This window comes from Hippocampus comes, unplaced genomic scaffold (genome assembly GCF_001891065.2).
Source record: "Hippocampus comes isolate QL1 unplaced genomic scaffold, H_comes_QL1_v1.1 scaffold1, whole genome shotgun sequence".
Classification (NCBI taxonomy): Eukaryota; Metazoa; Chordata; class Actinopteri; order Syngnathiformes; family Syngnathidae; genus Hippocampus; species Hippocampus comes.
The window spans coordinates 2787113-2801405 of record NW_017805010.1 but is presented as its reverse complement, the minus strand read 5'-3'; the positions used below and the strand labels follow the sequence as shown (position 1 = coordinate 2801405).

The window sequence follows — 14293 nt, the reverse complement described above, 5'->3', positions numbered from 1 at the left end:
TTGAATTACTGATTTGGGTGGAAATCTTTTTTTTTTTTTTTTTTTTTTACGCGCAGAACATCAGGAACCCTAAACTATGGGGCACGGTGATCAAAGGAACAAGGTGTCGCGTACAGCCAACCAAATCAAACCTCAATGACGTTTGCTCCTCGCCATGGAAGCTTCCCCAAGTATATTGGTTCCAGATTTCCTCCTAAACATGTCGTCGTCACACCATCACCCCCCCCGCACCCCCCACATACTTGCTCGCTGCCGCTTGCCCCCCTCCCCTGCTACAACACCGGATAGGTCATTCTATTTTTCTATCAAGTATACCCGTTCTATGATGTTTTTAAACATGTAACATTCCAGGGGGATGGAGTAACGGTATTCAATAAGTCTTGAGCGTGCTGGTAGAAGTAACAAGGCAAACACAATGGTGTGTTTTATTCTAGTTGGCTCTCGTTTCTAATCATAGGCCTAGAGGGAGGAAGGAGTTGGCGTTCGCCCCGCACCGCACCACCGAGGTCCAATCAGACACTTAAGAAAAGAAAGACCTTATGTTGCTTTCATCGAGGACCAGCCTGCGAAACCCGTCCAACATGAACTTTGCTGTCCAAAACTCTGGGTGACGGGCGTACGCAACCCGCCGAACACACCTCCACAAGAGAAAAGTTCGATTTGATTTTTCGCACATCATCACCAGGAAAGCTTGTTCCCCACAATGAAAACACTTTGCTTTTGGATGCGCACGCTTCTCGTGACTAAATGGAAAAACTCCTATCGAAGATCCCTCCTCAGTGTGAGTCAAGCCCAAAATGGCGCGAGTCCACCACAAGAGAAGAAGCCGCTTTTGTCAGACCACAGACGGCACGCAAATAGTTTTTTTTTTGGAAGGAATTGTCTTGAATCTAAATCTAATATGTCGAATATGAAATATAGTCATAAAAGTACAAAAGAGTGTATTTGTCAAATATTCATTAATAGAAGAAACTGACCAAGAGTAAAAAAAAATATGTACACTTAGAATTTTGTATGATCGGTTGTTGGTTAGTTTGCATGGAGGCGGATAGCGCATCCGCCTCACAATTGAGGGATTGTGCGGTTCAATCCAATTACAATCACCTGGGTTAGAATGGATGGCTATGGTCATAGAATATCCATCCATCCATCCATCCATCCATCCATCCATCCATTTTCTGAACCGCGGTCGTGGGGCATGCTGGAGCCTATCCCAGCTGTCTTCGGGCAGTAGGCGAGGGACACCTTGAACCAGTTGCCAGCCAATCGTAGGACACACAGAGACGAACAACCATCCACGCTCATACGCACACCTAGTGACAATTTAGAGTGTTCAATCAGCCTGCCATGCATGTTTTTGGAATGTGGGAGGAAACTGGAGTACCCGGAGAAAACCCACAAAGGCCCAGGAAGAACATGCAAACTCCACACAGGGAGGCCGGAGCCGGGATTGAACCCTGCATCTCAGCGCTATGAGGTCGACGCGCTAATCAAAACGTGACCTCCACTTTGAATGATTTTTTTTTTCCTGCCTGTGTAGGTTTACCTGCTTTTAGATTTATGTACTGCGCTGTTGTTTTTATGTTGTCATATATTAGTTGCCAATACCGGACCTCACATTTTAAAGCTAACTTCGAGATTCTGCATAGCCTTGTGTGTAAACAAACTGTGCCTTGTCATAGGCACAGCGTACACCTTTCATCACAAACCAAAAAGACTTCTTCTGCAAGCCGAATTAAGCTTTGTCTCACCGGTCTAAAATGCTGCTGTCGACAACTAAGAGCACATAGTTGGCCTGTTTTAACTTTACTGCACTTTTCTCCTTGTAAAATTTACAACTGAATTTCAAATCATTGTGACTGATTGATGCACCTCCTATGTGCCATCCAGCGGAAATGGTCGGCACATGCATGGAAACAATTAGAGAAACCCCACCTATTTGCAGCTCGCTAGTCACAAACCCACAAATAACCAACTGAAGTTTTGTGTGTGTGTGTGTGTGTGTGTGTGTGTGTGTGTGCGTGTACTCTTACTATAACACTCAAAGATCTTACAAGATGGTGACAAAGCCCTAGCTAATTCGACCGTAGCCGTTAGTGTCAAGGAAGTACGTTGAAGCAATACATTTTGGTCTACAAATTGAAAATACAAAGAAATACATCAATATGTGTTCAACGTGAAATGAATATTTTTATGTAATATCTTTACATATCTCTAAAGGCTTGAATTAGCGCCTCAAATTCCAGAGGGCAGTAAGTAATGGACATATCAGTGCTCTATTGATGCCTTCTGGTTGTCATATTTTGGACAATGATGCGCTTAGCTCAAGAAGAGTGTAGTCAGGTATGAATGAACTCATTCAGGTCAACGGCTCACAATTTTGAAATTCAGGGGAAGTGAAGCCCGAATTCAAGTTCAGATTCATATCATGTTGAAGTTGCTTGCTGGATTCACCCTGCCCTCCCAGGTTCTACTAGGCAAACAATCTTGGCCTGGCACCACTCTGATATAATCTCTTCATCCGCTGACTCATCACGATCGCCATCTGTGTGGTAAAAAAAAAAAGAACAAATAACCATCCAAAGAGAAAAAAGAAGGCTGCTTGACTAATCGGAATCAAATTCTACAAGTGTTATGAAACACGCCATTATATAAGCACAATGCATCGGGAAATGCCTTGACACAAAATTTTGAGGAAGCAGTGAAGCTAGGTTTAAGGTGTACCGTATTTTCCGCATTCATTTTTCTCAAAAGCCAACAGTGCGCCTTATAATCCGATGCACGTTCTATATGGATCAATATTCTGATTTCTTGGATGTAGTATTTTAAATGTTCTGCAAAGCGCTTTGTTACAGCTGCAGCGGTTGTGAAAGCTCGATCTAAATCAGGGGTGCCCAATACGTCGATCGCGATCGACCTTTAACCTACGGTGGCCCATGATCTGCATCACCAAAAGTTGTTAGCGGTCAGCAGTCTGCAATTGCAGCTTGCGGGCAGAGCTGTTGCGCTCTATCTTTTATTGTTATTATTATTCTCATTCAGAGTTAGTTTCGTGAACAATTCACCGAGGGTACTGGCAAAAAATGGGAACCTGGAGGGCCGAGAGAAGCAAATGGTACAAGTGAGCTACGATAGTTAACACGCTGCAAAAGTGCGTCCCATCCCTCCACGTCAGGTGTCAACGAATGTTTGCAGTGATTTTATTTACACAAACTCATAAACTCTTGTGTCTACTTTATTTTTCAGTTTCATTCATTTTAGAGGCCGTTATGGCTGTTGCTCATTATGGCATGCGTGTGTAACTACGTGTGTAAGTATGAGCGTATGCATGCGTGAGCAGTAACGGGTCGATCACGGGAGGTTGGTTGATCGAAAAGTAGATCTTTGGTCAAAAAAGTGATCTAAATAAAGCTGTATTGTATTGTATTACATCTTATTGTATTGTATTCCCGTTAGCGTAGCTCCATCTAGTGGATGCTTAGCACAACCGCAGCCGTTAGTGGAGCTTCTATTCTATGCACCTTATAATGCAGTGTTCCCTATATATGAAAATTGTTTTAAAATAGGCCAGTCATTGAAGGTTTGCCTTATACTCCGAAGCCCCTTGTAGTGAGGAAAATACGATTTTAGCAAATTCTGCAAATCAAGTTCAAGTTTTTTTGTTAGTTTTTTTTTCATTTTCTTAATTATGAAATGCACTTATTTGAGTGTGGAAACGTTAGCTTTGATTCTACTCAATTTCATTCTATGCTTGATTGGCTAATTGTTTTCTGAAGTTTTGTCATTTCAGGTCAAGACTGGTTCAACAATATGCAGATCCAAGGATCCAAAGGTTTTTTTTTTTTTCTTGCGTAAGATCGATTTGATCATGTGATAAACCGGAATTCAAAACTTGAACGTCAACATTCTGCATTATCACTTGTCTTGTCTGTGACCAAGATGCTTACCTCAACTGTGCGTTTGTGTCTTATGTAACACTTGCCAGTCTGCTGTTTTTTTCACGTTTCATTTTTATTTAATACAAAGTAGGAGCCTAGGTGTGGAAGAGTACTGTATAGCCCACTGGCCTTCATATGGCCCACTCCCTTCTTCAATTGAGCCCACTGAACATTTACATGAGCAAAGTCTAATTAGCGTCAATGTAGCCATTTGTTTTTATTCTTTTCTTATTAATCTCTTTCTCAATGTGATTTCATTTCAAGTCTTTCATCTTGAATTCTTCAAATAAAGGAGATCATATTATGTCAAGATTAAAGCAACTAATTTTAAATTCTGTTACCAGATATACACATCTGTCCATTAAAAATAATAATAATCCTGCCTTGGAGCATAAAATGTTGCTCACATTTGCGGTACTTATTTTTTGAGTGGTTAAGTGCATGGGATTCCAGGTTTATTTTTGGTTTTGGATTAAAATGTGATTGCAATAATTTCACACAGTAAGATTCGAACTCTATGAGGGAACTATAATGTTGTTTTTAATGCTCCCATTACAGTTCTTACTTTTTAGATAGATTCATGTAGGAATATGAATTGTTTACCAACCATGTGTGTTCGGTTCATCAATGACTCTTTTTGTTAATCTTCTGATTGACAGTTGATCAAACCAAGGTGCGCACTGTGTCTTGCCCAAAGGCAACTGATAGTACGAACTCCAGATCACCCGTGACGCTCATGAGGACAAACGCGATATCGAAACTGGAGCAATGGATGGATGTGAAGATACGTGGCCATGTTCAGACCTTGTTCAGACCTGATTTGGCCAAGTTCAATCCGACCCTTCTTCACTGATTATTGTACATCGCAGTTCTGATGCATCTGTCGATCTGTATTGTCAGTTGGTTTTCCGAATTTCTTGACAGTGTTTGCTGTTTTTTTAGCACGAGGCCATGTCTTTGGGTTGTGTAAGTCTTCCGTGAAACATATCGCACCAGAGACCACCTCCTCAAACGGTCCGTGTCAACTTGTTTGGTGTGCATCAGGGTAAAAAAAAAAAAAAAAAAGACTGCTTTCACACTTTGACCAAAACAAACAATCAGAGCAATCAATCAGAGTTCATATTAACTGAACCTGCCCTAACAATACAATACAATACAATACAATACAATACAATACAATACAATACATGCTGATTTATATAGCGCTTTCACAACAGCGGCAGCTGTAACAAAGCGCTTAACAAAACAGTTAACATAAAGTAAAATAATAAACACAACACATAACATAAAACACGGACAGTCGTGCAGTCCTAACCACTTTTCCGGGACACGCTTTGTTGTTTGAAGCAGTTTGAGATGAAAGAGGAGAGAATCAAAGTGTCCTTTCACCAGTGGATCAGAGACGTCATGCTCAAAATGTGCACACGTTGGCTACAAGCTAAGTTTCAAAGTCAACAAGCTGTAGCATCCATTGACGAAAAAAGAGATTGGTTCACTTCTCCTGTCCCATGGAAATCCATTTCAATTCCAAGCGGCGACTCTCGGTTCCAAATACGCATCGGCGCTCTGCGCCAACGCTCCTCTCTCCAGCCATCCATCCAGCTGCACCAACGCCGACTGTCCAACAGCGCCGACTGCTTTCAGCAACAGCGCCGACATCTCCACTGAACAAAACGGGGTTGTGAAAAATGCTGCCCATTACAGGCGCAAAAAACACAAGCGCCCCAGGTCTGTCCAGCACCGACAGTCAATGGCGCCGACATTCCTCCCAATCAAAATCCGTGCTGGTACAGGCGTGCTGCCGAGAAGGCGCAACCACCAAGCACAGATACTTCTCCTTTGACGAATGTTGTGGCCAAAAAACGCTGAAAACAGTCCATATCAGGTCCACACGATGAAACAACAAACAAAATGTGACAAAACAAAAGACAAAAACAACAAAAAAGAACAAAACAGCAAGGCTCTTGAAGAGCACTTGCAGAAGGCTGCCTACTCGGGCGCCATCTTGTCGTGTGTAACAAGTGCGATTGCATCAGACAGGTCAGAAAGACACGATTGCCTTGTCTAACTGTTGGGACCCTTGTCAATATCATGTCCTTGACCTAGTAGTTATTTTAACAACGTCATATGACGCTAACTGTTCCCTATTTTTATGAGTAACATTTTCCGCTGTCACCTGATCTGACAGTGACTGCTGACAGGCTTTCATTGTGAAAACACCAAGGGTTTCTCCGTACCATGTTTACCCTCAACATGAGTCATCTGGTCCGTGTGATTCAAATGTGTGTACTAAAGCAGGTTCCCGCATTTACTGTGCACCCAATTCCGAGCAACGCGTCAACATTTGCCAGTGTTGAACTACAAAAGCATTCATCTAATATGACATTTTTGAGGAGAATAACTTTCCTGATCAACAACAATCCAAGAGGAAAAACTCATCCCAGCAGAACAATCAGCAAAATTCATTTGCTTGTGTGATGTATGTAGCACCTCTGAGCTGTTTCAGAGGAGCCAGAAAGAGTACAATTTGTGTCAAAGGAGCCTAGATCCGTTTTTTTTCTCATATTTTTACCACAAACAACCCTCATAGTGCATTTGGATTTCCTGGAGCACGAGAAAGGAATGTTGTTTTTCTTGGTGCGCATGTGCATGCGCTGCCCTATCAAATGAAAACAAGAGCTACTGACTTTCTCATTTTCTTGTTGGACTCACTTGCAGCCTTACCTGTATCTCAGCCCGCTGCTGATCGCGAGAGTCCCAGTGGCTTTTGAAAAGACCGAAAACAGCAACCGCGGATATATGAGCAATTATTAGTAACAGACCCGGTCCCACTCCTTGCATCATGAGTTTTTCCATGCGAGAGGAGCTCAGTTGTCCGATCTGCCTTCAGCTCTACTTGGACCCCGTGGTTCTCCCCTGCGGCCACAACTACTGCCAGGTTTGCATCATGCAGACCATCGACAACGCCGATAAGACCCTGCAATGTCCGGAATGTCGCCTGGAGTTTCAGGGTGTTCAATCCCTGCAGAAGAACTTCAAACTAAGTAGCATCATCAATGGCTACATAGCATCCACATCAACGTTGGACACTAAAGTGGAGAACCAGCCGAAGGCGGACGAGCTCTACGAGTATCCTGTGGTCGCGGAGTCACAGACGGGGAAGGAGTGTGACATCCACCATTGTCCCCTGGTGTACTTTTGCTCCACCGATATGGCCTTGCTGTGTTCCAAGTGTTTCGTGGAGGGCCTACACCATAACCATGACCTTCTCACCTTCAGCGTTGCAGAGGGGGAGATGAGACATGCCCTCGAGGTCCGCAGCAAGGTAGGGCTCTTGGGTTCATGTTTATCACGTTGTTACATTCCCGACTAATTAGGTCAGTAATCCAGACTGCTTTCCTCACTCAAAGTCACAATCAATGTTTATTTATTTTGTTATGATTGCCTATGAGAACACTTCATCATTAAATTTTAATTGTTTGGTTCATCATCATTGAGCTGCACATGAAAGGTAAATTTGACATGTAAAGATGTTTTAAAATAATCTCCCAAAAATTAATTTAAGAGGCAGTTTATATTATCACCATTTAAAGGTCATCTAAAAACCATTTGTTGAAATGAATGAATAACAAATGACAGACAGACGGGTGGCATAATAGTCTCCGGCCACTCATACCAAAAACATGCACGTTCGGCTCACCAAAGAATCTTAATTACCTATAGCTGTGAAAGTGAATTTGTGGCTTGTCTCATTTGCTCTGTATATCCACTGTGTTTGACTAAAAATCAGTCAAATTAATAAATAGTCCCTCAAGTTAACATACACTGCGAATAGAGCATTACAAACTAATTGAGCAATTAAAACATTTACCGTTGTTATAACAATGTCATTATTTAGTAATTACAATGATATGCTGCAGCACTCGCACTACAGTATGTGGAGAGGGACAAATTAACCTTAATTCGTAAATCGAAATTTCTGAAGTTAGAGGGGATTTGGACATTTGGAAAAACTGCAGTGTCACTAGTAAATTTTACTCCTCGCTGGTACTTTTCTCGGACAGTCATGCTATCAGTATGTAATGAAATGATTGTATGAGGGATTAGTGACACCATTTAATCATAGGTTCATTTGTGTTCCTAAACGTGCATGTGCAGGTGGTTTCCAACAGGCTAAAGATGACTGACTTCCTGGTCGAGAAAGTGAAGGAGCAGCAGGGTCTTTCGGAAGCTGTTGGAGACAAATTGGTGAAAAAGGCTGTCACAACGGTGGAAGTCATGGCAAGGCTGGTAGAAGGGTAAGCAGACAAAAAAGAAAAAAAGAAAAAAGATAAACCACACTTAGTAAATAAAAGAACATTTTCTGTATTGCATTGATGCGTTGGTATTTTGTAATATAATTCTATGCGTTTAAAATTTAGGAGTTTTGGAAAGCCTGCCCAACGGGACAGGGAAAAAATGCGGATCACGCTTGACTAGAACTGATAACAAATCGCCAGAATTCATTTTGTGAAAGGTTGTGACTTTGTCAAATGAATGGAAATGGCCTACTTACTGATTTGTGATCTGGGTCAAGTGCATACAGGTAGACAAGGTGGACAACCTGTTTTTCAAAGTTTCAGATCTTTTACAACACTGAGGTTGACATTTAGCCCATACGGGCCACATTTGTAGGGCATTGCAAAACATTGTGAATCTTTTTTTTTTTTTTTGTTTTAATCAACCATGCAAGTAGGCTAATCATTTTTAGATATATTTTCCATCGCACATCAGCTTTTTGTAGAATACTACAAATAATAAATGCAAATAATAACAATAATAATAATAACAATAATAATAATAATAATAATAATGAGAAATATGGTCATATATCTACAAATATTTATCAAGTAAGGGTTAGGTTCCAAAAGTTGTAAATTACATTGTGGTAAAATCCATGGGCGGCATGGTGGCTGACTGATTAGCACATCAGCCTCACAGTACAGCAGGTGAGGGTTCAAATCTGGGCTGCGGCCTTCCTGTGTGGAGTTCGTATGTTCTCCTTGTGCTTGCGTGGGTTTTCTCTGGGTATTCCGGTTTCCTCCCATGTTCCAAAAGCATGCAAGGTAGGTTAATTGAACACTTTAAATTTTCCCTGGGTGTGAGTGTGAATGGTTGTTTTTCTCTTTGTCCCCTGCAATTGGCTGCCAATGAGTTCAGGGTATGGCCTCCAAGTCAGCCGGGATAAGGTCCAGCAACCCTATGACCCATGTGAGGATAAGTGGTTCAGATAATGAATGGATGGTTGATAAAATCAGTATAATGCATGCTTTTATTGGTCTAACGCTAACCTAAAAACAAAAACTGAAAATACAGTGTCTCCAAAATCTGATAGACAGACATTTAAATGAGATGTGCTATACGGACATTTTAGAAAACAGTGTCGAAAATACACTTATGCACATATAAAGCCATATAAAGCTGATGAAAATTTGCAGTTGGCCAGTGTTTTTATTACATCTAGAAATTTAAGTTACCAAATATGGGTTCCTTGCTTTGGAATAATCCAAATAATGCATCAGAAAAATAGGACGACAACCCTTTTGGGGCTTGGGTTGGATCTGTTATTTGACCACTGTGCCATTTCAAACCTGACATGTTTTAATCCGAACAATTATTTTCACACAGATATCACATGCAGATTTTCCCTTTGTGTCTTCAAACTTGAAGAGCAAGATTAGGGAGTGACGGTAGCAGATAAAAATCCATGCCTGTTAATGCACCAGGCAGTCATTGGAATCATACGTTGTTTGTCTGCATTTTTTTTCACTGAGGTAATGTTTTTTTTCCCATGATGACACCTGTCAGAGCTGTAGAAATGTCTATGACTGAATCAAAAGGAAAGAAACAATACAGTAATTCCATAACTGGTCTCAGCAGAGGGAAAGTTCGCCTCCGAGGTCGAACTTACAACACTGGAATAAATGAAAATGTTTCATTTGTCATTTGGGATGGGGAGATGTTGACAGTTTGATTAGTGATTGGAAAACCGACCCAGGGCCTGCTACAGGATATGCAGGGATATGAGGCGCAAACTCCCTCAAATGCCTTGTCACCTCAAATCAAATCAGCACAAGCTTCCCTAAACTCTTTGCCCCCTATGCAATGTGCGACTCTCTCCCCATGCAGTCATCACCCAATCATTATTTACAGTATGCAAATTAAGGAGCCAACAAGGAGCCAGAGTAATCTACCCTTACTGAGGCAGGCTTAGCTGAAGCGGTATAACTTTGAGGAGGCAGTGAAGCAAGGTTCTACATGCACCAAATTTTCCGCACTATAAGGCACACCGAAACGCCTTCAATATTCTCAAAAGTCGACAGTGCGCCTTATAATCCGATGCGCCTTCTATACGGATCAATATTCTGATTTCTTGAATGTAGGATTTTAAATGTTCTGGAAAACACTGTGTTACAGCTGCGGCGGTTGTGAAAGATGTCTATAAATAAAGCTGTATTGTATTGTATTCCCTTTAGCGTGGCTCCATCTCGTGGATGCATGATGCAACCGCAGCCAATTTTGTAGCTTCTATTCTATGCGCCTTGTAATGCAGTTTGCCCTATCGATGAAAAATGTTTTAAAATAGGCCAATCATTGAAGGTGTACCTCATACTCCGAAATACCTGATGGTGCGGAAAATACAGTACTCGCAATTTCACAACAAAAATGTGAAAGATATGTTTTGATCTTTTATCAGGTTTTTGTTTTTAGGTTCATATTTATTTGAGATGCATAGACCGTCCAACAAGATAATAATGCTATGTTTGTAAAATGTATTCATTCACTAAAATTGAATTTTCCTCTGCTGTTAAACAATGACTTTGGTGGTAGATTAAGACTGGATTTTGTAAAAATACAATCTAACCCTTTCAGGAACAGCAGTTACTAAAGTGGACAGTTTATCATGTTATCAGGTTACAGGGTGCATGAAAGGGTTAAATCTCATAAGATTTATTTTATATCGACAAATGTGAATTCCTGACTGTGGCATTTTGACTTTTTGAGGGGGGTGGGGGCAAAATAGGTAACTTCTTTCATTCCTATGGAATTTAGGGGTACACATTGACATTGTGTGTAATTGACGTTTGAATTTTGAGAAGTTCCTTAGAAAACATTCTCCCGTGTAAGGGATCCCAGGACTGAAATAGTTTGAGGTGTGTTCTTCGTTGGCCCAGGGGCCAGCCCAACAAAAGGGCCAGTGGAGCTTTTTACCGAACCGACTCGCAAATTAACTAAGGCACCTCCATTATTAACAACTTGGCTGATTTGGAAACAAACCTGTAAATTTAGGACGCAAGCACAACATTCTGTCAACGTGTTCCCTGGCTGGCACTCGATCAGTTTCGCTTCATTTGGGTGGTGTGTTCAGGTACCGTGAGAGATTGCAGCAGCTGCTGGACGAGGAGCAAAGCCAGCGTCGAAACAGCTGGCATGCAGGCGTGGGCGCGCTGGAGGAGCAACAGAAACTGCTCATGGATGCCCAGCAAAGTGCAACTGAAGCCCTCAACATGACTGACTCATGCAGCTTCATAAACCGGTATATTAACGCTTTTTATTTATTTATTTTTAATGAGATTAAATTACTACATTTGCTTTGCCATAGATAACGTGGATTCAGTTTCTGCTAAATGACAGTGAGAATGTTCTGTACAGCTGTCTGAGCCCTATGATTGACTGGCAATCAGCCATGGTTGTAGCTTACGTTTGACATGGAGTCCGCAGTTCCCTGAGACCATGGACAGCATCAGGAAGATATACAAAATGAACAGATTGTGAAATCATATCATCGGTCGAAATCTTAATTCAACATACAGTTCATTTTCTGAAAAATGTTGGTTGGTAGTGCATCGACCTTACAGTGCAGATGGTTCAATTTCAGCTCCAGCCTCCCTGTGTGGAGTTTGCATGTTCTCCCTGGACCTATGTGGGTTTTCTCCGGGTAGTCTGGTTTTCCTCCCACATTCCAAAAAAAACATGCCTGGCAGGCTGATTGAGCACTCGAAATTGTCCCTAAGTGTGAGTGTGAGCGCGGGTGGTTGTTCGTCTCTGTATGCCCTGTGATTGGCTGGCAACCGGTTCAAGGTGTCCCCCGCCGACTGCCGAAGACGGCTGGGATAGGCTCCATCACCCCCCGCGACCCTTATGAGGATAAGCGGATCGGAAAATGGATTGATGGATGGATGTTGGTTGGCTGGTCCTTGAGAGCGTTTATGATGAAACAAGGGAGCTCTAGTAAGCAATTTTCCACCCATTCTTTCTAGGTTTGTACTGATCGAAGAGAAGGTAAGGAAGGCTGCCACGGTCTCAATTTCCTGCAACATCCCGACGAAGGCTCCACTCAACACCAAGCAAATGCAGGAAGGCCTCAGGAGCGAGGCCTTCCGAGCCGAAATCAGCCGTCTTGCCGAGTTCCTTTGCATCCTCTTCAATCCTCTCGAGCTCACCTTCAACTCGTGCACGGCCCACCCCAACTTGCAACTGAGCAACGATCTGCGCACGGCCAAGTACAGCGACACCAGGCAGCCGCACGTCGAGCACAAGGAGCGCTTTACCAGTGCCCCGCAGGTCATGTGCAACCAGGGCTTTTCCAGTGGCGAGCATGTTTGGGTGGTGGAGGTGGGCCCCGAGAGCATGTGGTCACTGGGGGTGTGTTACAAGACCATCCCGCGGCGCGGCGACCACAGCCGACTGGGTCACAACTCGGTGTCCTGGCGGCTCCAGTGGAAAAACGGCAAACTGACAGTGTGCAAGTCTTCGTCAAACGTAGTCTTGCGCGAAATGAAGCAGCAGCCCTTGAAGATTGAGGTGGCGCTGGACTATGAGGGAGGCACATTGATGTTCCATAACATTAAAGGCCAAAGGGAGCATCTCTACACTTTCAAGGTTGCTTTTAAAGATACAGTTTACCCAGCGTTCAGTATCCAGTCCAACACGCCAGGCTCTTGGATCACACTCCAGTGTGGCTTGTGAGCACATCTGCTTGTGTTTCATAAGCCTCTGAACAGAATGAATCTGAGTGTCAATTTATTAAAATAGTGCCAAAATCAGGGATGGAAAACTTATATGTAGAAGAGGGACACAATTTTTCACCAGGGCTACTGGGGGTTGGGGGCACATAAAACCACAAATTTATGACAAAAATTCTAATTTAAATATGGGCAAAATATGTGCTTCGCCCACCACCATTTCCACCCGTTTTCCGTGGAAAAAGTATATTGAATGTTTGTCAGCATTATTGAAATGCTTTGGGTTTGTTAATCCCCTCCCCCCTCCCCTCCTTCCCCAATTTTTTTTTTTTTTTGGAGGGGGGGTGGTTAATCAAGGGGCCACCAATTACTCATACCTGGCATAGCTAAACAATCTTTGTTTGCAATTTATATTCACTAGTTTGATTCAATATTCATATTGCAAAAATATTCATACTGTAAATACCGTAGTGTGTCACTGATGGTGTAGTGGTACACTCGCCTGACTTGAATGTAGGTGTGAATGGTTGTTTTTTTATCTATACGTATGTGCCTGACTAGCATCCAGTTCAGGATGTAGTCCACCTTTTGCCCGAAATCAGCTGGGACAGGCTCCAGCACTCTCTCGCAAACCTTTCCAGGATAAGCGTGTAGAAAATGGATGGATGGATGGATGAATACTGTAGTGCAGCTACTGTTATGTGTCACAACAGTAAAGAAAATACAAGATTGATGAATTTACCAAAGTAACATAAGAGCATCACTATAATTGAGCAGTCTGATCCAATAGTAGTTTGTTTACCAAGACATTATTCGGTATCGTGAGTAACTGTATTGATTAATGTCATTGACTGTCACTGTATTTTTTTTTCTTTTTCATACATGTGTATTGTTGATTGCTCTCTTATAGGAAATCAGTAATATGTTTATTTTCTTTTACATTTAAGTGTGAACGTGATTTGTCATTTTTATATACAAATAAATGGTAATGATATTTATGTCTTCGGTGTTATCACTAATTACAATAGAATACTGTATACATGTATTTTACTAAAAAAACACGTTACACGCAGTTTTTAATGGAATTAAATGAGTCTTGAAAGTTTGCTTTGGAATTTTCACTGTTGTACGACTCTAATAAGAGGATCTTGAGTTTTAAAAGCTCAGGCTGCCATGTAAGTGTAAACGACTATATGTGTATGTATGTTTTTTTAACGATATAAAACATTATACAGATTCATATTTCGATAAACTATTACACGCACTAACTGTTTAAAATGTAAAATCTCAACCCCTCATTTATTGTCTTGTACGGTCTATGAACTTGCAAAGGGGGATGACACGAGCATC

At 41.9% G+C, this 14293-nt stretch overlaps 1 protein-coding gene across 1 annotated transcript; it reads left to right on the top strand.

Annotated features, from left to right (window-relative positions):
• The first annotated feature begins 6579 nt into the window (after window positions 1-6579).
• LOC109511802 (E3 ubiquitin/ISG15 ligase TRIM25) lies at window positions 6580-14289 on the top strand. The gene is made up of 4 exons (XM_019863135.1): window positions 6580-7263; window positions 8097-8236; window positions 11347-11514; window positions 12239-14289. The coding sequence occupies exons 1-4, from the start codon at window positions 6781-6783 to the stop codon at window positions 12945-12947; spliced, it is 1500 nt and encodes a 499-aa protein (XP_019718694.1). The 5' UTR covers window positions 6580-6780; the 3' UTR covers window positions 12948-14289.
• The last annotated feature ends 4 nt before the right edge of the window (window positions 14290-14293 follow it).